The sequence below is a fragment of the Camelus dromedarius genome, chromosome 24 (genome assembly GCF_036321535.1).
Source record: "Camelus dromedarius isolate mCamDro1 chromosome 24, mCamDro1.pat, whole genome shotgun sequence".
Classification (NCBI taxonomy): Eukaryota; Metazoa; Chordata; class Mammalia; order Artiodactyla; family Camelidae; genus Camelus; species Camelus dromedarius.
In genome coordinates this window covers 15144820-15170262 of record NC_087459.1, presented here as the reverse complement: position 1 = coordinate 15170262, position 25443 = coordinate 15144820, and the positions used below count along the sequence as shown (strand labels likewise).

General features: G+C 42.7%; 1 protein-coding gene across 2 annotated transcripts in view; it reads left to right on the top strand.

Annotated features, from left to right (window-relative positions):
• The window catches only part of TMC7 (transmembrane channel like 7), a 48523-nt gene extending 23787 nt beyond the window's left edge, over positions 1–24736 (top strand). For both annotated transcript variants that reach the window (XM_031433135.2, XM_031433134.2), the window contains exons 6-16: positions 3598–3743; positions 6953–7100; positions 7993–8166; positions 9538–9695; positions 11957–12074; positions 12375–12472; positions 14133–14319; positions 16539–16669; positions 18854–19009; positions 21610–21688; positions 22471–24736. In XM_031433135.2, the coding sequence (XP_031288995.2) occupies positions 3598–3743; positions 6953–7100; positions 7993–8166; positions 9538–9695; positions 11957–12074; positions 12375–12472; positions 14133–14319; positions 16539–16669; positions 18854–19009; positions 21610–21688; positions 22471–22545 (1470 nt within the window). In that variant the 3' untranslated portion in view covers positions 22546–24736. The remainder of the gene's footprint in view (positions 1–3597; positions 3744–6952; positions 7101–7992; positions 8167–9537; positions 9696–11956; positions 12075–12374; positions 12473–14132; positions 14320–16538; positions 16670–18853; positions 19010–21609; positions 21689–22470) is intronic.
• Positions 24737–25443: the final 707 nt, after the last annotated feature.

Here is a 25443-nt window from a genome sequence, read left to right as displayed (position 1 = left end):
TTGATTTAAATTCCTTTTTTTTTAAATTTAAGTACAGTCAGTTATAATGTGTCAATTTCTGGTGTACAGCACAGTGTCCCAGTCATGCATATACATACATACATTTGTTTTCATATTCTTAAATTTCAATTTCTTTTTAATATGTGTTTTTAAAACCATACTACCTGCATTACTGAATGGCCATCACATACATTCCCTGTAATATTACTGTTCTCACCATGGCAAGCAAGTAGTAAACTGACAAATATTTTTCATGTGTGTTTAAACATTTATCTTCATGTATTATATAGAATGAGCAGAACATCCATTCACTGACCAGTGTTTTCGCTGTTGCAAGCAAATGCCGCATTTCTACATGTATTACAAAGTGACTGTCACATCCATTCATGGAAATACCAGAGTTCTCCGTGTGGGTTGCAAGTATGTAGCAATCTTACACACTTCTCTGTCACGCTGAATTATTAAAACTTTTCTACACACATTACAGCATCGACATCCCATGCGTTGATTTAAAAGAAAGTATTCTGAACATACTGAGCAAGTAACACTCTTATAACCATCTTTTTTCCTGTGTTTTCAAAACCTTCATTAATGCATTCCCGTATGCCCACCACATTTATTCACTGAAAGCACTGGTTCTCAACATAGTAAGCACGTAGCAGTCTTATGTGGCTTTTTTTAAAATTGAGATACGATTGACATATAATGTTGTATACATTTGAGGTGTACCCCTGTTGGTTTGATGGGTGTATATATTATAATATGACTACTGCAGTAGTTTTAGCTAATACTTTTATCATGTCACATATAAATTTAAATTTAAATTTAAATAAGCCCAAGAGGGAGACGGCCAGAGAGATTAAGCAGTGGCTTGTCTTTGCTGAAAACAACTGGGCCAAACTCATGATCAAATCCAAGAAATTATTTACCAGACCCAGTGGACCTTTGTCCTGGAATGTTACATTATTTCATGGGAGAGATTGATGACAACCCTGATCCCAAGCTAGGGCAGTAGAAACAGGTTTTGTGTAGTTGGGCAAGCCTTGAATGGCCTGTGTGTCTTGCCTACGGGAGAGTTAAAGAGAAGATAGAGTTTTCTGTTTCTACTTTTTTTTTTTTCCTCCTAAAAACTGTACTTAACTACTCAGTCTAAGAATACATGGTTATCATAAATATAGAGTAAAAAATGAAGTACCTCTTCTCAGAGACCACCAAACCTTTAACACCATGGCTCATAGCTTTCTCATCCTTTCTCGTGCACTTACACGGTCTTCTTAATATTTTATAATATGGATTTTTTTATGACTTAGCCAGTCCCTTATTGATGGACATTCAGATTGCTTCCATGTCCCCTCGTTATAAACAATTATATAAACAATTTACGAGCAATGCTATAGTGAACCTCCAGGTATTAATTATACTGTTTCTGCTCTCTGAATATGTTCCCTTCCTCACTTTCCTAGAATGTTCTATCCTTGCTATCCAAGGGGGAGTTTGAGTGTTCAGTTATTCCCACCATAAGAAGTCACAGACTTTTCTCTGCTATATTTTCAGATGGGGCACCTTTGGGGGGTTTTGTCTGTTTGTTTGTTGTTTTGTTTTGTTTTGTCCTGGTCATGGTTTTATTGAGATACAATTCACATAACATTCAGTTCACCATTTAGAGTGTCCCAAGTCAGTGGTTTCTAGTCTGTTCACAGAGTTGTGCAGCCATTACCACAATCAATTCTAGAACATTTTCATCACCTCAGAAAGAAACCCTGTATCCTTTAACTGTCACCTACGAATTCCCCTAGTCAGTGCTAAGCAACCACGAATATACTTTGTATCTTTATGAAATGCTTATTCATGAGACTTCCTATAAAAGGGATCAAATAGTATGTGTATTTTTTTTTATCTCTGGCTTCTTTCACTTAGCATGTTTTTAAGGTTCATCCATTGTTGGAGCTTCTGTCAGTCTTTGATTGCTTGTTATAGCCAAATAAGATTTCATTGTGTGGAAACATTACATTTGTTTATAAATTCATGACGGACATTTGGGTTGTTTTCACCTTTTGGCTGTTATGAATAATGCTGCTAAGACCATTCACGTACGAGATCTTGTGTGGACATCTTTTCAGTTCTTTGGGGTATAGGCCTAAGAGTAGAATCACTGGGTCAAATGGTAACCCTATGTTTAACTTTTTGAGGACCTGCCAGACTGTTCCAAAGTGACTGCATCATTTTACCTTCTCACCAGCAATGTATGAATTTTCTGATGTCTGCACATCCCTGTTTGTACTTGCTGTTACCTGACTTTTTAATTATAGCCACCCTAGTTTGTGTGCAGTAGAATTACTTTGTGGTTTTCATTTGCGTTTCCTAATGACTAAAGATGTTGAGCATCTTTTCATGTGCTTATTGGCCTTTTGTTTATCTTCTTTGAATAAGTGTCTATTTGGATCTCCTTTCCATTTTTAATTGGATTATCCATCTTTTTAGTGTTGAGTTATAAGAATTTTTCTATATTCTAGATACAAGTACTGATCACATGTATGCTTTCCAAGTAGTTTCTCCCATTCTCTGTATTGTCTTTTTACATTTTTGATAGTGTTCTTTGAAGCACAGAGGTTTTCAATTTTGATGAAGTCCAGTTTATTTTTTCTCTTGTTGCTTGCGCTTTTGGTGTCATATCTAAGAATCCATTGCCAAATCCAAGGTCATAAAGATTTAACTGTCTTCTAAGAGTTTTGTAGCTTTAGCTCTTACGTTTAGATCTTTGATCCATTTTAAGTTAAAAGTTATATATGGTATACGGGAGGGGCTCAACTTCATTTATTTATTTACTTATTTTTGCACATGGCTGTCCAGTTGTCTCAGTACCGTTTCTTGAAAACTTTCTTTTTTCCCCCTTATTAAAAATCAGTTGATCATAGATGTATGGGTTTATATTTGGACTCAGTTCTATTCCATTGATCTGTATGTCTATTCTTAATGCTAGGCCCACAGTGTCTTGATTACTGTTGTTTTTTAGTAAGTTTTGAAACTGGGATGTGTGAGTCCTCAACTCTCTTCTTCTTTGAGGTTATTTTGGCTATTCTGAGTCTCTTGCAATTCCATGCGAATTTTAGGATTATCTTGTCAGTTTTACCAAGAAGCCAGCTAGGCACCTGATAGGGATGTGTTGCTTTTGTACATCACTTTGGGCAGTGTTGCCATGGATCTCCTGATCCATGAACATGGATATTCTTCTATTCATTAAGATCTTCTTTAATTTTTTTAAGCAATGTTTTATAGTTCCAAGAATATAAAGATTTATACTTCATTTGTTAAATTTGTTCCTAAGTATGTTACTATTTTTGCTGTTATTGCTCATGGAATTGTTTCCTCAGTTTTATTTTTGGATTGTACACCTGTATATTTTTAACACTCAGGCTTTTTCTGTGCTTTATTCCCCAAACACTAACTGGGCACCCTGTATACCTCTGGAATTTTCCCAGTCTCTGGGAATTCAGGGATGAACAATGACACTGGAATGTGAATTCCTTGAGGCAGAGACTGATCTCCTGGTTCCTTGCAGTCAACCAGTCTGACCTCATGCCCTTGGCTTTGTTTCAGGGTTTCTTGGAGGATACCTGCCTCTTCTATGGACATTACACCATTGATGGGGTGAAATTTCAGAACTTCATCTATGATCTGCCTCTGGCTTATTTGTTAAGCACAGTTGCCTACCTGGCCCTGAGTCTTCTCTGGATAGTGAAAAGGTAAAGTTAATTTTGTCACTGTGTTCTCTTTGGATTACTCTTGATGGCTGGAGTCTGTTGGAGGTCCATGGACTCCAGGAGCCATTGCCCAAAGGATGAGTAGAGTCCGGGGGTAGGCTTTGTGGAGGAAGGTTTGTGAGTGTGTTGGAGGCTGTGGAGACCTGGAGGAAAGGGAGGCCAGCATTTGGGAGCTGGAGTAGCAACCTGGAATCTTCAATCGATCATCATTGAACACCTTTGTCAGTACCATTCTCCAACCTTATTTTTGATCTGGTGTGTATGCAGACCAGGTCTCTACTGGATTGCAAATGGCAGAAACCCAACTATGACTAACTGGGGTGAAGGGGAATTGAGTGGCTGAGAGAAACAAGGAAGGGAGGAAACTCCAGATTACAGTAAGGACAAGGATATAGGTATGGCTTCAAAACAACCCAAAGCAAGGGTTCCTTCCTCTCTGGTGGCAGCTTCCTTATTGTGGAATCCCAGGGTCACAGGTTCAGAAATCCTTCAAAGAGACTTGCTGGCTCTGCTTCATTGAGGTACCCAACCCCGACTCTCCAATTGTGGCCAGTGAGTTAGGGTCCTGTGAGAACATAGCATTTCCCATGGTAGACAAGTGTTTTAGTGGGCGATGCCAATTCTCAAGAAAGGTGAAGAATATTAATTACGTTAATAAACAACTGTCCCCAAAAGTACAGTGGTCCAACATAATTGATGGAAGTTGTGTATCTTACGTGAAGTTCTTAGTGGGTCACAGGCTAGTGTGGAAGGCTTCTTCTCAGTCCTTCTGGAACTCAGGTTGACTGAAGCTTAGCCATCTTCAGCATGTGGCTTTGATGTTCCTCTGGAGGGCTGGAAGGGAAAACGACCTTGGAGGAGTATCACATGGAGGGTATTTATGGGCTCGGCCTGGAAGTGATGCACATCACTCATAGTCCATTGGCTACAGATGGTCACATGGCCATAGCTAACTGCGGAGAAGGCTGGGAAATGTTGTCCTTGGCTGGTGCCACTTCCCACTAGCACTGTACTGTGGAAGGAGAACCACCAATTTCTAATGGACAGTTTCCTGTCTCTGCCTGCCCCAAGAAGATTGCTTGGATGGACACCTCTCTTACCTACTTGGTTGCTCCTATGAGAGCTCAGGCAGTGCTGTAAGCCACGGAGCTGTGAAGCTCCTTATCAAGGGTGTAGGAGGGACCAGGTTGTTGGGGTCTGAGTTTGTCCTCCATGGGGACCAGGGTTCACCACCACAGAGAGAAGCCCAGAGCCCAGCTGGGCACTCATATCGAGTCAGAATCTATGAGATGAAAATTAACTGATGTGTGTCCATCCCCCACATGAAGCATACTGACAGGCGGGAACAATAGCTTATTTTGAGGGCAGAGAGATGCTTGGTAAGGAAATGTTGGTTGACTGGGGCTCTGGCTTTGCTGTTCTGTGCTCCTGGCAGGGGCAGATCCAAGTGTTATGGACCTGCAGCTTAGGCAATATGGAATGACCCTCTTTAAGACAAAGAGTATGAAAGTATCTTCTGTAAATTATAAAAAATAAAAACAAGGCCATAAGAACACATTCCTAGAGGCGCTCCCAGGGCCTTGGAAGAGGCCCTGAAGAAGAAATAAGCTTTATTAGCCGAGCAGTGGATCCATCTCCGGACCTTGCCTGAGCTCCATCACCTCAGGGCCCTGACTGCTTTGTGGAAACGACTGGAGGAAGGGTGGGTGTGATGTAATGGGGAGCGGCCTATCCAGGGAGGAGGAGGTGCTTCAGTGTGGCAAAGAGGGTGGACTGTGGGGTCCAGAGACCAAGATCCAACTGTCACTTTACCTCTTTGAACCCCATTTTCTTCATCTGTGAAATGCACACGCCTAGAAGGGTTAATGGATGCATTAACTGGAACGAGGCAGGTAAAGACCTCAGTACTAGGCCTGGTGCCTTGTAGACATTTTTTAAATTAAAATCATCATCATCATCCTCACAGTAGCCCCAGTTCCACTACTAGCTCTCTGCATCTAGGGGAATCATTTTCCCTTCTCTGGATCTTCGTTTTCTCATCTGTAAAATGTAGGTCTGATCTAAATCAGACCATTCACCTGGGGTGGGACCTTAGAATCACCATGGAGCTTTATCAATAATGTATTTCTAGACCCCCATCCATGAGACCTGCTGAATAAGAAATCTCAGGATGTGAGACCACCTGGGAGTTGGCATTTTGGCAAAGCCCCCCAGGTGGTTCTGATATAAATATTTTTGCTGTGAACCTTTTGCATCAGGACTGACTGCTATAATTCCTTCCACTTTTATTGTCTCTACAACTCAGTAGCAAATCCTAAAAATACCCTGGTTTGTCTACAGAGTATGTGGCATTTGATGTTTTTATATCAAGTGCCAGAGTGTGTTTTTTTCCATGAAAGCATTTGAGTGAGTAATGATTATGAACTTGTACAACAGAGTTGCAACTGACCTAAAGAGGTGCTCACTAAGTATTTGGTTATTTTACTATTTAAGTCATTTATTCTCACATTTATCCATTAATTGAATAGTGGCCGTATTTATATCCAGGCATTCCAGATGTTAAGGTGGCAAGACAGCCAGGGTATCTGCCCTCAAGTAATTTAACATTTAGTCATGAAGGAGCTACAAGCAGTAAACACATATATAAGATGATTGCAGCGTAGTTTCATTGCTGTGAAGGAAATTAAAGAAATTGACTCCAAGGAGGAGTTACAAATTTAGATGGGGTGGTGCGGAATCCATGGAGGGGATATTTGAGTGAAACCTGAGGAATAAGGAGGAGGCAGCCCTGGGAAGCAGAGAAGGCAGAGAGCTGCAAGTGCAAAGGCAGGGGTGGGAGATTTGTGTGTTTATGGAAAGGTTAAAAAGCCATTGTCATTATAGCAGAGTGGCCCTATGGAAGGAAAGATGGCACTATGCATGGTCATATGGGGCCTCTTAGGCTGTGTTAAAAGACTTTGGATTTTATTCCAGCTGTGAAAGAAGCCACTGAATGGATGAAAGGAGACGGTTGTCAGCAATGAGATGCCTGGTTAGCTGCCACATATTTAGAGCTGTTCAAAACTTGACCATGCATGTCAAAATGGGTGGAAGATGCAGCCATGTGTAACTTTTATTTTAGACAAAGCCAAACCATGGGCCTGTATTTTGTTGTTGTTCTTATAAGAAGGCCAATCGTGTTTTGGGGTCAGGTCGGTGGAAGGGTTCAAAATCAACCTGATCCGGAGCGAGGAACACTTCCAGAGTTACTGCAACAAGATCTTTGCCGGCTGGGACTTCTGCATCACCAACCGCAGCATGGCGGAGCTGAAGCACAGCAGCCTGCGCTACGAGCTCCGGGTGAGTGCCGCGGGATCTCCCTCAGCGGGAGGCAGGGGTTGCAGCTTGCAGAGGAACCAGGCCGTGTCCCCCGCCCCATGCTTAGCCCATTTCCCCTGTGGAGTTGTCAAGAGCTCTTTGCAGAGAATGGCTTCCTGGGGCTGATTACCTTAGGCCCAAACAGTGGAGCTGGTGAACTGGGGCCAGGAAGAGAGGTGGTGGCTTCCCCCTGCCGACACCTTATCCTGTTATTTCTCTACCTGATGAGAACCTGTTATAAACATCACTTAAATCAGGAGAAACAGGACTAAGAGGGGATGCTATGATGCAAGGTGGAGTGGACAGAACATGAAAAAGTAGGATTTCCAAATTAATAAGGAGAAAAGGAGTAATAACTAGCATCTTTTCTTTTAATTGAAGTCTAGTCAGTTTACCATGTTGCGTCAACTTCTCATGTGCAGCGTAATGTTTCAGTCATCCATATACATGCATGTACTCGTTTTCATATTCTTTTCCATGCAAAAAGCATCTCGATCAAACCTGCCCATAAAAAGAGGAGGAGGCGATTGTATCAAAAGCTTAATAAAGTGAGATGGAAGGAATCAAATCAAATGCATCATTTGTTCAAAGAAATGCACATACTTCATATGAGTAATGTTATGAGTAGGTTCTAGTTCTGTTTTCACATTTATTACAAAGCCTAATTGCAGCCTTAAATGGGAGATCCTGCCCTGACTCAGGCCTGCAGTAGACATGGAAACTAGTTGGGCTTGATCTGAGAAGGTATCTTGGGGGAGATGAATATTTAAGGAAAGTTTAAAGATGGAGAGGGAGGGGATGACGATGAGTCAGTTTCCAGCCCCGAATATCCCTTCATCCGAGTGCTCACAAGTGAGTTTTCTTTGGTTCTCAGGCAGATCTGGAGGAAGAAAGAATACGGCAGAAAATAGCAGAAAGGACCTCAGAAGAAACGATACGGATTTACTCTTTGCGGCTGGTTTTGAACTGCATTGTGCTGGCCGTTTTAGCGGCATGCTTTTATGCAATCTATAGAGCAACTATATTCTCACAAGAACACATGAAAAAAGTAAGCGCTCCGTGAAGGTCAATTTAACTTTCACTCCGGTTGGACTTTATGTATGCTAAGTGTATTGCAAACCTCTGAGACAAGATACTGTCATCATTCTATTTTACATATGGGGATATAAGTTTGGCTGATAGGACAGAGAACTTAAAATCAGAGTGACTAATTTCCACCTTTAATAGAAAAAAAAACCCATCTAAAATAGAGTGTTTGGGATACCGACTCCTCCTGGAATTGACAACATTGAAATCCAGGCTGGAATGCCTGGATTTAATCTGCAACTGCACTGCTTACTAGCTGGGGCCTTGGTTTACCTGAAATAACCGTGGTTTTAAAAATCCAAGTGGCTCTGCTTTGTGAAATCAGTCATCAGGGGCCCAGGTTCCTTCCATCTTGTAGCTCTGCCATCCCTAGGACGTGGCTGCCTTCTGTATGGTGCGGGATAGCTCACTATGTTCACATTGTATCCAGTGGGAAGGAGGTGGTGAGGGCACACCCCTTCCTTCAAGGGCATGACTTGGAGGTTGCACTTAAAACTTCCTCTTGCATCCCTTTGGCCAGAATTTAGTCAGACGGCTGTACCTAGCTACAAGGGAGGCCAGGAAAATTTAGTTTTACACCAGATGTATATGATGTGACTAACTAGTCTATTATTAGGAAAGAAGGAAAGAATGGCTATTCCAAGTCAATTAGTGCTACAGCCTTGAAAATGCTTTAAATTGCCCATTGATACAGAATGCATGGATTTTTTATACTTCCCTGTAATAAATAGAGCTCATTTTTCTTCCAGTGTGGTACTAGATCATGGCTCCTCTGTTTGAACACCCAAGGAAGGAGATGGCTTATTTTTATGCGCCGTGTTGAATGAAGTGCTTTGTTTGCTTTAAATATGTATAGTTCTTTTTTCCCCTTCTAGTTTTATTGAGATAAAATTGACATACAATATTGTATAAGTGTTAAGTATCCAGCATAATGACTTGACATATGTATAGTAGAGTTCTTTTTAAAAATTTTTTTAATGTAATTGTATTTATTTGGGAGGGGGATAATTAGATTTTTATTTATTTATTAATGGAGGTGCTGAGGATTGAACCCAGGACCTTGCACATGCTAGGCATGCGCTCTACCACTGAGCTGTACCCTCCCTGGTATATAATTGAGTTTGTTGCTTTTTGGGAGGGGAGGTAAGTGGGTTCTTTAATTCATGTATCTTTTTTAATGGAGGTACTGGGGATCAAACCCAGGACTTCGTGCATGCTAGGCAGGCACTCTACCACTGAGCTACACCTTCCCCCTCATAACTGAGTTCTTTTAAGGGCACTTCATTTGTGATGCAACCTACTATACTCCTGACCGGTTTTGTTATTTTTCTAGGAAATTGACAGGATGGTTTTTGGAGAGAACCTCCTGATACTGTACCTGCCTTCTGTTGTGATCACGCTGGCCAATTTTATCACCCCAACGATCTTTGCCAAGATTATCCACTATGAGGATTATTCTCCAGGATTTGAGATCCGGCTGACAATCCTTAGGTAATGCCTAGACTTGCCAAGCAGGTCGCGACTTGACCCCTCCCCTGCCTGTGGCAGACATTGCTAATGAACTGTGGCACCTTTTCCTGCTGAGCCAAGAATCCTCTTCAGCCTCCAGGCAGCCTCCATGAATGAATCAGAGTTTGCTCATGCAATGAGCTCTCTTTGACTTGAGTGTCCACTCAGCAGTGGTATATTTTTGGTTCCTGTATTAGCACATTGACAGCTGAGGGCGTAGGGTGGGGCCCGTGAAGGAGGTGTTTCTCTGAAGATGTTAGAAAGGACAAGTGTATACCAGCAGGGAACTGAGGAAGTGAGAGAGAGAAGGGAAGGCAGCTGGAAAAGGGCATGTTATTTGGGGCCCAGTTGCAACTGGGGCTCAGTCCTATGGGACAACTCTGGGAGTTGCATGGAAAATATCTTAGAATTTTCCTACTCAGTAGAGTGTTTGTCATCCAACAAGGTATTCGTCTGCCACTGCCAAAGGGTGGCTTCACCCCACCACAGTTCCACCCCACTACCTCCACGAGTGGGCCGTGGGAGGAGAGTTCCAGTGGGGACTTGCAGTAGGAACCTGAGGCTTTGGCTCAGGTGAGTTCCGAGGAAATGTGGCCCAGTCCCTGACCGTGTGCTGCAGGTGACTTTTTACAATTTGTTCTCATACTAAATAAATACTCAGTTTTCATAAAAATAAAAAATAAAGAAATGACAGGTGTAAAGCCGGGCCTGGGGAGTAATACACGTGAGTTAAGGAGGACCAGGTGGGGACTGTGTGAACCTCCTAGAGTGATTTCTTTCTGCTGCTCAGATGCCTCAGATGGCATTTGCATCTTTTTTTAAAAAATCTTTTTATTTTGGAAATTTTCAGACAGGACGATCTGCTAAACCCCCATGTGTGCCCATCATTTAGTTTCAACTATTTACCAGCATTTTGTTAGTCTTGGCTTCTATGTGTTTCCCCCACCCTACTGGATTATTTCAAATCTCAGGCCATGTGCCATTTCACCTGTAAACACAAGTATATCTCTAAGTGACAAGGAATTTTTTTTTTTAACTGAAGGTACTGGAGATTGAACCTAGGAATTTGTGCATGCTTAGCACACGCTCTACCACTGAGCTTTCACTTTCCTTCCAAGAGCTTTTTTTTTTTTTTTAATCATAACCATTATCACACCTCATCAAATTAAGTCAGTCCCCTGATGGAGTTGCAGAAGGCTTTCTACGATTGGTTTGTTCAAACCAGGATTCAAACAGAGGCCACATGCTGTGTTGAATTATGTCTCTTAAATCTCTTTTATTCTTTTAAGAATCCCCACACTCCCTTGTGTTATGCTAGTGACTTGTGGGAGAAATCTGAGGCATTTGAGTCATAGAATGTTCTCTATTTTACATTCAGTTCATTGTCTTTTCATGGTGTCTTTTGTTTTTCTGTGCCCCCTTGTCACTGTAAACGACTGTAGATTCAGACTTTGTATTAGATTCCGCTTCAGTTTTTGGTTGTGGGAAGCCCCCTGGTGGTGCTGGGTACTCGCACACATCAGGAGGCACAGGTGTCAGGAACCTGCTGAGTAGTGAGGAATGAGTGGATGGTGTGGGTTTGCTCCCCCACCACCCACACACTTTTTAATGTTTCTATTTCATTTTTTGTTTACAAACCAAACAGCAGGAAAAACATCTTTAAGAAAAAAAATTAGCACCTTCTCTGCAATCTGTTTTCTCCCTCAGCCCTCACCTGCACGGTTCCTGTTGTTCATGCCAATTTTCACACGTTTTGTTTGCTTTTAAAAGTAGGAGTGTATCTACCTGAAACTCTGCAATGTATTTTTTTTTTTTCACTTTTCAGTATATACCAGACATCTCTCAAAGCTGATACTTGGAAGATTCAGTTCTTTCCAGGAATATATAGGTTCTGAGTGTAGTTATATCATCATGGGTTCAGGAGTTCCCAGCTTTCTGATCTGTTTTTTTCTTTTCTCTCTGCCATTTAAAAAATTTGCAGTAAATATATATATATATCATGGAATTTGCCATCTTAGCCACTTTCAAGTGTACAGTCAGTGGCATTGGTACATCCTCATTGCTGTGCCACCATCACCACTGTCCATTTCCAGAACTTGCTCATCACCCCAACAGAAACTCTGTGCCCACTTATGGGCTTGCTCTTGAGAAAGGCAGCATGTCTGGGCCCCAGCCCCATCCCAGGGGGCCAGCCCATCCTGAACCCTCCTCTTCTCACCCTCCCTCCTCTGTCTTTCCTGCAGGTGTGTCTTTATGCGGCTGGCCACCATTTGTGTGCTGGTGTTCACCCTGGGCTCCAAGATTACATCCTGTGACAACTACTCGTGTGAGCTCTGTGGCTACAACCAGAAACTCTACCCGGTGAGGCTGCGGGGATAAAAGCGTCTTGCTAGGTGGGTCATTTTGGGGTAATGGCATCAAGGTCGAGAGAATTGCCCTTGCAGCCAAGGGTTGGAATCCCACTGGTGCACTTTCTTGCTGTGTGGCAGAGTCTGGCACACCAGGCGCTTCTAAGGGCTTGAAACCCAACGTCTGTGCTGGGGCTCAGAGGCATGCTGGCTGATGGCCTCCGGGGGCAGCAGGATTTGGGGCTGGAAAGAGCGTTGGGGAAACCTGGCTTTCTCTCCTCCAAGTCAGGCTCATTTCTCTCTGTGGTTTCAGTGCTGGGAGACCCAAGTTGGGCAGGAAATGTACAAGCTGATGATCTTTGACCTCATCATCATCTTGGCTGTGACACTTTTTGTGGATTTTCCTAGAAAGTAAGTGTGAGGGGTACCCCCCATCCTGATCACCCCTTCCTCATCCCCACCGCAGGCTCCCATCACAGCTGCTCTTCACAAAGTGCTGGATGATTCCACCCTCCCTGGAAACCTCTGACAACCATTGGTGACCTTCAGACAGGTCATCACCGCCTAGTCCATATGTGCCCCATTGAAAGGCGGCATGAAGAGCAGAAATGGTGCTGCTTTCCATGAGGCTCGTGTTGGGTGACTTCTTGCCCTTAGCACAGCCACAGGCCCTGTGAGTGGAGACCCTCCAGGCTGCAGCGGACACCACATTTTCCGATCTGGGTTCAAGTCCCGGCATTGCCACTTCCTAGTCATGTGGCCCTGGGCAAGTTAGTTAGGCTCTGTGCCTCTTTCCCAACCTGTGAAATGGGATAGTAGCAATGCCCACCTCATAGTACTGTCGTGAGGATTAAATGACAAAATGCAGGTAAAAGTACTAAGAACAATTCATGCCACAGAAATCTCACCGTCATGATTAGCATTAACTGTCTCCATCATGATTATCATTATTATGCTGTTGTTTAAAAAAAAATTTTTTTCTCAGCATCTCCTTGAGCCTTAAGTAAATTTCTGTTCATTTAATCACTTTTTTACCCACATGTACAAATTCTCCAGGCATATGCCAGAGGTCCAGAAAGCCCTTAAAAGTAAATATTAAAAAAAAAAAACTATCCTTTCTAAAAATTACTGACATGAATGTGTGCATGCTGAAATTTTTTTAAAAATATTTAGAATTTAAATAAATATAGAAATCTGGAGAATAGTGAGTTCTATTTTGTATCTTATCCCTAATTCCCTAGTCCCAGCCCACTCCTTACAGGTGGCCACCTATAACGCTTTGGGTTAGATCCAGCAGCCCTTACAAATAAAAACATATACTTGCATAAATACATGTATAAGTAAACACAGTCTCACTGGAAATGTCCTTTTTTCCCTTGTAAGTGGGATCACAGTACATCCACACTGGTCTGCAGCTTGCTTTCTTTCCCCCTTACAAACAAAATACCATGAACAACTTTCCATGTCAGACACATGGATTTTCCTCAGTCATTTTAAGGACTGTATAATATTCCACTGTATCCACGGCTTATCCTCTGTCGATGCATCCCCTCCTGATGGGCATTTGGGTTGTTTTCGGTAATGTTGCTAATATGTGGTGATGCTACAGTCAACAGTTGTGTGTTTATCTGAGGCCTCTGGTCCTAGGGTTTCTGTAGGAAGCTTTAGGATTACAGGAAGTGGCTTGCAGGGTGGTAGGGTCCTCATAAGCCCTTTTCTGTGTGGATACACAATAGCACAATACTTTTTGGATTGAGTGGCAAGCCAGTGTACAGAGACTGCCCACATCAGTATTGTCACCCAACCCGATGAAGTAGGTTGTGTTATAATCCCCTTGCATTCCAGATGAGAAAAACGACCCTTGTCTAACTTTATTTGTCTGGGAAACTGTAGATCTGAGACTCTGGTCTTAATGATTCCAGAGTTCACTATATTCTGCATCTTATAGACATATGACTGACTAGTTTCCATGAGAAGAATGTATGGAAATGGCCCTGACTTTGTGGATGTGGCTCTGTGGCCTTGGCGGACACTGGTAACCCAGGTGAGAAATTGTCCCGTTTGTTTCCAGGATCCTGGTGACCTACTGCTCCTCTTGGAAGCTGTTTCAGTGCTGGGGACAGCAGGAGTTTGCCATTCCTGATAACGTTCTGGGGATCGTTTACGGGCAAACCATTTGCTGGATTGGAGCTTTTTTCTCACCCCTTCTTCCTGCGATTGCAACCTTGAAGTTCATTATCATCTTTTACGTGAAAGAGGTAAGGAGAGATGGGGATGAGGGGTTGATAACCCAGACCATCCTTGATCTTGCAGGATAACTGGCGCACATACGCTTGGAGCCCACCCACATCCTATCAGGTGTATGAAAACTGCATCCCTTATTTGACGTATATTTTTATTCTAGAAAAAAGACTTTGAATGGATTTTCACGTTTGTCATTTTGAGAATTTTGTTAAGAATTGTTTTGCTCCTCTGATTTAAATGTTTGTATACATAACTGTCTTACGAGTTGAGTTGCAGTTGATCGATCAGTTGACAGTGATTCATTTTGGTGATGTTTAACAAAAGGTTTATTAATTAAAATTTTGTAATTTTCTGTTTGGATTTTGGAGCTGGTGACTTTGTTTTCAGGTTTCAATTATTTGTGTAGCTTCTCAAACAGCTCCCAGGCCCTAGGAGTGGCACCTGAACTAAATGCTTCGTGGGTGAAGTAGCCCTGCAGATGCCTAAGTTATCTGGGCTTATTAACTGACCTTCTTTTTTCTTTATTATAAAGGCACTATTTGCCCACTATTAAACTTTTAAACAATACATAGAGGTATTCCATCCCTTCTTGCAGAAGTACCTCTGTTAATAAGCCCAACAATTTTTTTTCCCAGCGGTTATTGATCACCTATTATGCCAAGCCCTGAGGATTCTGAAATGGAAGTAATAATAGTATTAATAATCATAACAATAATAATAACAGATGATAACAACACTGTGTGCCCCCACACTATGAACAGTTTACATGGATTATCATGTAATGTTTACACCCTTTGAAGTAGGTACTGTTATTAACCATATTTTATAAACTAGGAAACTGAAGTTCAGAGAAGTTAAGTAACTGGTCCAAGGTCACACAGCTTATAAATGACTCCAGGGATTTGAACCCAGGTTTACCTCACTCCAGAGCCTAAGCTCTAAACCCAGTAAGCAGGGCCTTGAATTGGGTGATACTTTGTACCCGGATGTTTCAGCCTTTGAAGAATGTTCCAATGCTTTTGTTGGAAACTTCAGTTGGCTGAAGTCACCAAAGGAGAGATGGAGGTGAGAAAGCTCATAGAAAGATTTTCTTTTTCCAGAAAATACTGGTTAGACAGTGGTCTCCCAGCATGCAGCATAGTAAGGACAGTGTGGGGGTAATGGAATGGGTCGCGGGCACTGGACTGAGTTCCAACACCCTAGACCTGACTGGCCAGCTGCCCGCAGACAACAAGACAAGACACCAAGTGTCCCTAGTACTCGGTGCCCTCCAGCTGACAAGATGTTCTGGCTGCTGCTGAAGTCACTCAAGCTTGATGCCCCTTCCCAGTGATGCAGCTTTCTAGAATATTCAGGAGAAACTGTATGCCTGTCACCATACCGCTCTCCCCTCCCCACTTGATATTTCCTTTAAGTCTTTTTTCCCTCAATGGAAATATTTACAGGGAGGGAGGATATAGTTCATTGGTAAAGCGCATGCTTAGCATGCACGAGATCCTGGGTTCAATCCCCAGTACCTCCATTAAATAAATAAATAAACCTAATTACCCTCCTCAAAAAAGCAAAACAAACACACAACCTTTGAAAAAAATAAAATGGAAATATTTTTAATATATAGGAAAAATACATATGCTTGTAAAAATTCAAAGTAGCTCCCATTTTGGTGTATGCAAGACAGCTCACAGGAACTTTTTCTTTGCCATTTAATACATATTGAACCTGTACAGAGAATAAATACTTTTCACATCCTTTCACATCATCCCACTGTACACTCTAAATGTCTTACAGTTTTGCCAACTATACGTCAATAAAGCTGGAAAAAAAAAGAAATTTACAGTAAAATGTTTAAAAAATACTTCCAAAAAACCTTCAATGAGGTCATACAGTACAGAGCTTTGAAAGCTACCCTTTTCATTTCACAGAGCCGTGGAGGAGGTAAAGCTCTCTCATTTTTCCTGAGGGCTCCGTGGTTCCACTGTATGGATGCTCTTTAACCCTTAAGGAACTCCGTCAGTAGCTACTTAGGTTGCTTTCAGTTATTCCCAGTTATCAACAACTGTAGCAGTAAATATCCATCTACGTGTGTTTGGGCCCATTTTTTCATTTTGGTCTCTTTTGCTGACGACCCTTCCAGTAAGGTTATGCCAACTTACACTGTAATGCATGAATGCCCTCATTTATCCTCAAGAGAGCTGCACACTTTAATTTTTCCTCTTTCTTCCTCTCCCCTTAGATAAGTCTTCTTTATACCTGCAGACCCTCCCCCAGGCAGTTCAGAGCGTCCAATTCTAATTTCTTCTTCCTGTTGGTGTTGCTGATTGGGCTGTGTTTGGCGATAATCCCTCTGACCATCAGCATGGCACGGTAAATGCAACTTTGTTTTCTAGAACATTTCCTTGCTTCTTGACGTGTCCCTCTTTTATGTTAAAGGCTTCATTGCATTCTTCACTGGCTTTCCTCTGGGTGCCCCACCCACAGAGGTCAGTAAGTCACTTCCGGCTTAGCCAGGCTCACTTTTGTTTCAGAATCTCCCTCTGGACGCGGGAATGTCTTGGTGCACTTCTGAACTTGGGCGTGCAGGGTTGCCATTGTTCTTGGGAGTGTCGGTTAGATCTCTCCTACCCAGCCCGCTTTTCCTAGGACCTCTTTTCTAGTCCCCTTTTGGATTCTTTGTTTCTGATTATGAAGGGAGTACATGGTTATTGAGAAGACTTGGAGTGTCCTCTGGGTGCCAAGCACTGGGCTGGGTGCTGGGGACATAAGACGATTCAGACACGGCACAGGGGACGTAGTGTCAGGCAGAATTTGGAAAGAGCAGAAATGCTCAGGACTGAGGATGAGAAGCTGAGGGTTCTAACCCCAGGGATTCCACTCCTCTGTCTTATAACTGTTTATACCAGAGGCTGGAAAGTGTAAATAATTTAGGCTTTGCGGGCCATATGGTGTCTGTAACAAGTGTTCAGCTCTCCTGTTGTATCAGGAAAGCAGCCAGAGATGATATATACACTAACAGGCGTGCCTGTGTTCCCGGGAGGCTGCATTTACAAAAAGCAGGCAGTAGGGCTAGAGTTGGCCCAGTCTAACTCCTGACTTGGAGTCTCATGAAATTCCATTTCTTCATCTTTACATTAAAAGCCTGGAACTGTGAATTCATCTCTCAGATTTTATTATTTTTTAAACAAATCTGAGTCTATATATATTTTATTGTAATAGTAATATATATATTTAAAAATTCAAACAGTACAGAAAAGGGTACAAATTAAAGAGAAAAGAATGCTCCCCATCCTCACCTCTTAGTCCTACTCTGAGAGGTAACTACTGTTTACGTTTTATGAGGACTTCCAGAAATTTACTATGAAAAATGTATTTTTTTAAAAAAACACATATGGAATAATCCTGTTTGGCAGCCTGATTTTTTTTTCACTTAACTTTGTATTGTACCCTTTTCCAGGCCAGCACATACAGAACTCTTGTTCTTTTAAAATATTTTTTAGCTTTGATTTTTTTAAAAAAATAATACTTTCACACATGGCACAAAATTCAACAAGTTCAAAAGAACATATGGTGGAAATTCACTTTCCAGTCCTATTTCCTAACAAACTACTTAGTTTTTCTCTGGGAGACAGTCATGTCTATGTGTCTCCCTCTCAGTGGTTCTCGAATATTCCATTGTAAGAATGGATCATCAATTGTTCATCTATTTCCTTAAACAATATTTAGGTTGTTTCCAGGAATCTATTTTTATCCCTAAAAATAGGGCTGCAGTGGAAAATTTCCTACACAGAACTTTGTGATGTGAATGGAGGCAATTCTTCGTAAGCCTTCATTTAATTTTTTTCCATGATAATTAGGTTTTTTCCCCCTATTTTTATTTTGAAAAACTTCAAATCTATAGAAAGTTGAAAAAAATAGCAGCAATGAAAACTTACATACCCTTTACCTGGATGCCCCAGTGGTTAAATTCTCCTGCATTTATTTTCTCTTTCTATGCATGCATTTTGTGTGCGTGATGAACTATTTGAAATTGAGTTGTTGGCGCTGTGACCCTTCACTCCTAAATACTTGGCTGTGGAGTTTCGAAAAATAAGGACATTCTCCTTTTTGGGTGTCCGCGATAATGTTATCACACCTGAGAAAATTAATACCAATGTCATATTCGTGCCATTTTCAAATTTCTCCAGTTGTCCCAGAATAGTCTTTTATAGGTTTATTTTTAAAATGAGGATCTTTCAAGTTTTACTCCAATTTCCTATAAACTAGAAATCAGGTCTAGAGGCTCGAGATTTTAGGGTAAGTATGTGACTGGAATATTCCAGAAGGCCCATGAAGTCAGGCCTTCCTAGCTGGCCCCCCCCTTTTCTTTTGTTTTAGTGGAGGTGCTAGGGGTTGAACAGAGGACCTCGTGCATGCTAAGCATGTGCTCTACCACTGAGCTATGCCCTCTCCCCCAAGTCTTGACTTGTTAACAAAGCTTTCTGGGCGGGCAGAGGAGGGCCTCAGCCTGTGCTGCAGGCCTGGCCCTGAGCCCCTTGCTCTGTGTCCTGGCAGCATCCCTTCCTCCAAAGCCTGTGGGCCGTTCACCAACTTCAACACCACCTGGGAGGTGGTCCCCAACACGGTGGGCACCTTTCCCAGCTCGCTGCAGTCCCTGGTCTATGGCGTCACGTCGGAAGCCTTCGCGGTGCCTTTCTTCATGATCATCTGGTGAGTGAGAACCACCCGGACCCTGCGAGTATTTTCCCTGCGCCTGGTGGGCTCCTCTTTGACTGGGAAATGGGGCTCCCCTGCTACCCTTGATATGGTGCCGGACCTCTCTGAACCTCAATTTGCCATCTTTGAAATGTCGTAATAATAGTAATTCTTTCAAAGGGTCATTGAGCAGGTCCAGGGAGGTCCCACAGGTCAGGCGCTTAGCCAGATGCCTGACTTATAAAGTCTAACCCATAAATGTTGCCTATTAATCTTACTGATTGTTCACAAAATTAGTTGCTCTTTGGAAAGGGAACTGATTGCTGGGCAGAGAGAAGAGCATCAGACTAGAAGCACACACTCGGACCCTGGCTCTGCCACTCATAAGCTGTGTGGCCTCAGGTCATCATATACCCTCTCTGAGCCTCAGTTTCCTCACCTGGAATATGGGAATAAGAATGGCACATACTTCATAGGGCTCTGGGAAGAAGGAAACATGGTGATGTCTGTAAAGTGCTTAGCAGAGGACTTGGCCCTTAGTGAAGGCTCAGTGAATGAGAAGTGTTGTAAACAGGGGTGATAAGGGTCTTTGCTGCAGTGATTCATTCTGAGTGTTAAAATAATTCTGATCACACATGTGTGTTGAGGGCTTACTTTGTAATGGGTGTTGTTCTAATTATAGCCCATTCTCATTATTCATGGATTCCTCTTTTTTTCTATATCACAAATGGGTCTATTAGCTAAAATATTTTTGGAACTCCAAAAATGAATACTAGCAGTGTTTTTTTTGTGGTTATTTGTGGACATACACAGAGTAGCGGAAAATGTGAGTTGCCTGAGTACAATGTCTCAGTCTATTTGGGCTGCTATAACAAAATATCACAGACCCTGTGTCTTAAAAACAACAGAAATTTATTTCTCATGGTTCTGGGGGCTGGACGTCCAAGAATGAGATCCCAGCATGGTTGGGTGAAGACCCTCCTCTGGTTTATAGATTTCTTGTATCCTCGTTTGGCAGGAGGGGCTAGGGTGCTCTCCAGAGTCCCTTTCATAAGGGCACTAATCCCATTTGTGAGGGCTCCACCCTCATGACCTAATTACCTCCCAAAGGCTCCACCTGCTAAACCATCACCTTGGGGTTAGGATTTCAACATATGAATCTGGGGGAACACACACATTCAGATCATAGCATGTACATCTCCAGCTTAGAGGGTGGAGGGGAGACAAAATGACACTCTGCCTTCTTGTTTCAGCTCAGACTGTAAAGAGGTGTCTTTTTTGTGATCCATTTAGTTCCAGGTTTCTTGCATTTTGTGCTTTTGGTTAGTGATTTCACTGTTTAAAGTGGCCCCCACATGTAGAGCTCAATGCTGCCTAGTGTTCATTAGTGTAAGAGGCTGGGATGTCATTTATGAATAAAATATGTGTGTTAATTAGATAAGCTTCCCTCAGTCACACATTATGGTGCTCTTGGCTGTGAGTTCAATGACGTTAAATAAGGTGTCTTTAAACAGGAACAAGGTTATGTACTGATAACCTTTCTCAAGAAACATAAAAAACAAAGTATTGATGAGTTGACAAAAATGTGACCAGAGGTGCGAAGGAACCTACTCTGTATTTCCCCAGGGGCACTGGTTCAGAACTTGCTGATTCAGTGTTCCTGGAGATTGTAGAACAGAATAGAACCGCCACAGACAACTGGAATTGATTGTAGCTTACAGGTATTAACTCAGTTATTCTATGATGTAGATGTTATTACAGAAAACCCCCCCGTAATGCAAGGAGGGGGCCAAAAAATTCATTTGTTAAAGGCAAGATACCTTTGATACTGCCAGCTAGCCAGGAATTCTGAGGATCCCAGGATCCAGCTGCTCCATCGTAATGGGTTCTCCTTAAGCTGTGGTTTGGCTAGCGCCATCTGCTGGTGATTTCCTGATCTGCCTTCCACATCTTTGGGGGTGGTCATTCTTGTCCTTGGCCATGGGGACTTCCAGAAATTAACAAGTGATATCACTTGATTCCAGTGGCCCTCCTTTCCTCAGCCCTTTCTGGGGAGATTTGACAGGCCACTGCCTCCCCTTCAGGGATGAGGCCGCCTGCTGTTTTCTTGGGGGATTGCCCTCCATGCCACTTGCCCCTCCTCCCAAAGATAACTTAAGCCGCCCCCATGTGAGGTCTAGGGCTACACAGAAGACAGGGGCCAATTGCTGTTATGCAAAATTGTAGTATCTTTAGGCTTGTTATCACTGGCTTTTACTATATAATCCCCATTTTATAGATGTAGAAACTGAGGCGAGAGGGTTTCCACAGTGATCATCCATGCCGAGCTGACTTTCTGTCTGTGTCCTCCTGTCTCCCATCATGCTGTGTGTGCCAAGGAACAGCAGCAGCTTTTAATCGTAACCCGGGAAGCAAGGCACGAATCAGTGTCTGTTGCCGCTGCCAGATAACCACCCCTCTGGCTGTTTTGGATGCCCTCCGCTTGGGAGGGATGAGGGCTTGCTTTTCCTTTTTTTCTAACAGAAGTGAAACTGTTCCAAGCAAAATGTGTCAGATGGTTTTCCAGAGGCCTTCAGATGGTCCACCCCCTAGTGACCTCTCGCTTTGTGTTGCAGCCTCGTTATGTTTTACTTCATCGCGCTGGCCGGAGCACACAAGCGGGTGGTCCTGCAGCTCCGCGAGCAGCTGTCCTTGGTAAGGAAGCGCTGGGCGCAGCTGGGGACGTTGACCCAGGACACCGCAGTGAGTGTGATGCTCATCGCAGGGAGAGGTGGAGTGCTCTCATCACCACCCGCCAAAACTCTGCCTTCAGGCTGGGTCTCCTCTGGCTCCATTCGTGTTCGGACACGTCCACCCCGCGATGTGTATATATCCTTATTCTGTGCTGGGGTACAGAGGTGAAGAGGGGAGACAAGACTGTTCAGTGGTTAGAGAAAAAGAAATTCCGACTGCAGTCACTGCTACGAAGACCATACAAACCAGGCAGGCAGAGTGACGGGTGGGCCTCCGCTGCTGTAGATGGTGGCGTGGAAAGCCTCTTTGAGAAGGTGACAGTGGAGCTGAGACTTGAACAATGAGAAGGAGCCGATTATGGGAGGTCTTGGGAGGAGGAGTCAGCGAGATGTGGCTGGAGGGTGGAGGATGATCAGGAGAGACCAGATGCTGCTGGAATCCCAGGGAGGGTCACAGCATAGCCTGAGGGCTCTGGTAAGAAGTTTGGGTTTAATTCTGAGTGTGATAGAAGGCCACTGGAGGATTATAAGAAAAGGCCGGTGTTCACTTTTTAAAGATGATTGGCTGCTTTGTGGACAAGGGGCTGTGGAGCGGAAAAGAGTGAAAGAGGCAGTTTGGAGGCCATTGCAGCCGTCCAGTGGTGAGGACCCTTGGCCCCGAGCCTGACAGGTGATTTCTTAGGTCACAATAATATTTGTTTCCAAAGATATTGAATGTGCCCTTGAATGTCTCTCTGCTTTTAGGAAAGTCGTGACAAGCGTTATCTGATCCAGAAACTAACAGAAGCCCAGAGGGATATGCGGAACCGGCTAGACTGACAGGAAGACGCTGCTGTGTGTGGCTTACAAGCTGCCCTGGTGACCTGCCAGCCAACAAAGCCCACCTGGGATTTTAGCAGAGATTTTTTTTTTAATACATTTTTCTGAAGCTTGGGCCTTTCCTGAGAGTGGTTCCATACGTGTGCAGCTGCGGTGGCCGTGTGTACATGACCCAGCCCCTGTTTAGGGCTTAGGGACTTAGAAAAGCGGGTTCAGTGCCATGTCTTTGCCTGTGGCCCAGCAGCTCAGGGACAGCTCGACCAGCACACTGACTTAAGAAGCCCTTGAAGCTTTTACAACCAAAACTGAGGAGAGAGCTTTTGTAATTTTATAAGCTTATTGGTACTGTCTTTTCAAGTTAACTGTAGACATTATCTCTCCATGAGCCTGGGTTAATTCTTTCGAACCAGATTCTGGGTTCAAAGGCCGGGAAGTGTTCCTTAAAAAGTAGTGACTCTTTTGAACGGTTCTGTAGACTTAATATGGAGACCTGATTGTTTTAAATGAAGAGAAATCCTTGAATCGTGATGTTTGAAACAGATGGTGGGAGCATGGAGAGGATGGTTATGTAATTTCAGCTACGTGGTAACATGGAATATGAGAGTCATTTTATATGAGAGCAAAAAGCCCTTCCTGCCACTTGAATGAGCAAGGATCTGAAGTGCCCTGGATTAAGCCTTAGAAGGAGGGGACCTGCTGCGGGGTGGCAGCCTGGATTTCGTAGCTTCTGGGGCATTTTGTTCCTGCCTTGCTACTCAGAGGGAAGCTGCCTTTAAGAGCCTGGATAATCCCAAGCCTTCTGTTCAACTTCTAGTCCTGAGTCTGGAGACTTGGCAGAGGGCCCTGTGCCATCAAGAAGCCAAGTCTGTCTCTCGGTCTTCCAAACGCTGTCTCCCTTCCTGCACTGAGGTTTCTGAATGACACTTCACATTTCAGAGCCAGGCTGGAAAGGGCTGCTGAGTATTTGAGCTGTGAGTCTATGCACAGAAGTGTTTTGGCATGTGGGCGGCAGCATTGGACCGTCCTGTGCAAGTTTACCGAACTAGACTGACTGCTGACATCTTAAATGCACATATTCGTATTTTAAGGGCTATTGTTTGCTTTCTTGTGCTTAAAATTTTTTAATTTTCTTTTACAAAATATGCAGAGTATCTCTTAATATTTCCGTTACCATAAAAACCATATGCAAGAAATACGTCATCTAAGCTTACCTGAAATTGGTCACTTTAAACCTTTTAATATAAGCCTAGATTATGGTTTAATGTAATCGGTTGTCATTTTAATACCTTGAGACTCTTGTTCAAAGTACTGTAGTTTTGTAAGGGACCGTTTGTGCCTTCCTTCCAGTGTTTTCCTTTGTTTTTCAGGCTCTAAACCTTCCCTGGGAGTAGCCTGGAATTTAAAAGTGGGTGCAGGTTTTAGAAAGCTGCTGCTGGGAAGAGTATTTCTCACCGCCCCCCCAACTACTCAGAAATGATTGATTCCTTGCTCTGAGGAGCAAAGCTTAGCACAGGTTTACCATAGCTGACACATTTCTGTATACTTGTGCCTTGTCCCTTTGCCAGACCATCTTTTTGCTCCCACAAAGTTAGCATTAACACGGGATATTTTTATATCTGTGAAACTGATGAGCTTTTCAAGCTTTTCCTGCCTTGAGCTTTATGAATTTGTAAGTCTAGTTATAACTAGTATCATGAAGTTTTGAGCAAACAAAAGTTCATTCCATCCTCAGTTTTTAAAAATTCTGATTGTTGGCGTTTTTGCCAACAATTTATATGCATAACATTCTTGTCTTCTCCATGCTTCTGAGGACAGTTAGGTTTTCTCTGTATGTGTGTGTGTCAGTGTCAGTGTGTAAGAAGCTGTTTTCTTTCCTTATTATACTGAAATATGTTAATATATTCATTTTAGTTAAATGCTGCTAATTTGCATACTTCTTACTTGAATGTTTTTATATATTTTGATAACTTTAATAACTGCAGGTGATGTCTGTATAATTGTTAAAGTGCAGCTCTCTCTAACAAATGTGCATTAAAACTACTGATTAAACTGTGTCTTGAAGGTTTTAAAATGTGATTATGTATATTTGAATTCTTGGAGGTTTCTCGTCAGCAATCAAGTGATCATGGAAAACTACAACAGTTTGTAAAGTTGCTCTTTGCCCTTTCCTAGAATCAGAGAGGAGAAAGATGTGTTTAATTATATACAAGATCATCAAAATGAGTGTTTTTAAGACTCCTTGGCTCTTTTGAAACCAAGGAGGGGTGTATTGCATGTGCTTTAAACTTAAAAAGACATAAAGTTATTTCAGGTACCCCCCCCATCCCACCCTCAGGGGGAACCACTGCTAATGAGGTTTATTTTATTCTCCCAGAAAGTTATAATACATATTCAAGCAGATATGTTATCTGTAGTTATATGTGTGATATGGATGTATTTATTTCTGAGCTTCTTTTTTTCTCAGTAACATTTGGAAGATCTTTCCATGTAAGTAGCTACTCGTTCTTTTTACTGACTACATAGCATTCTGTTGTATCAGTGTTTACTTCCATAATCATTCACCCACTGCTAGATACTTACTTTGTTTTCAGCCACTCCCCTGGCCCACCCCTTTCCCATTACAAACACGGGGAGCTAGAATGTTAAAAGTCCATGCAGACATTGCTCTATTCTCTGTTCTGACCCATTCAGCTCCAGGCTCCTGTTCTTTATCAAGGCAGCCTTGCACATTCTTGAAATCACAGAATATTCTCATCCCAGCAAAGACAAGAAACCAGTTACATGAGTCATTAGTTTGCATTAAATCTTATCAGAGTAAATTCCTGCAGCTATATACCTGATTGCAGAAACCCATTTTGTAAGTATTGGAGAAGAAAAGGAATTAATTTTGCCAGGATG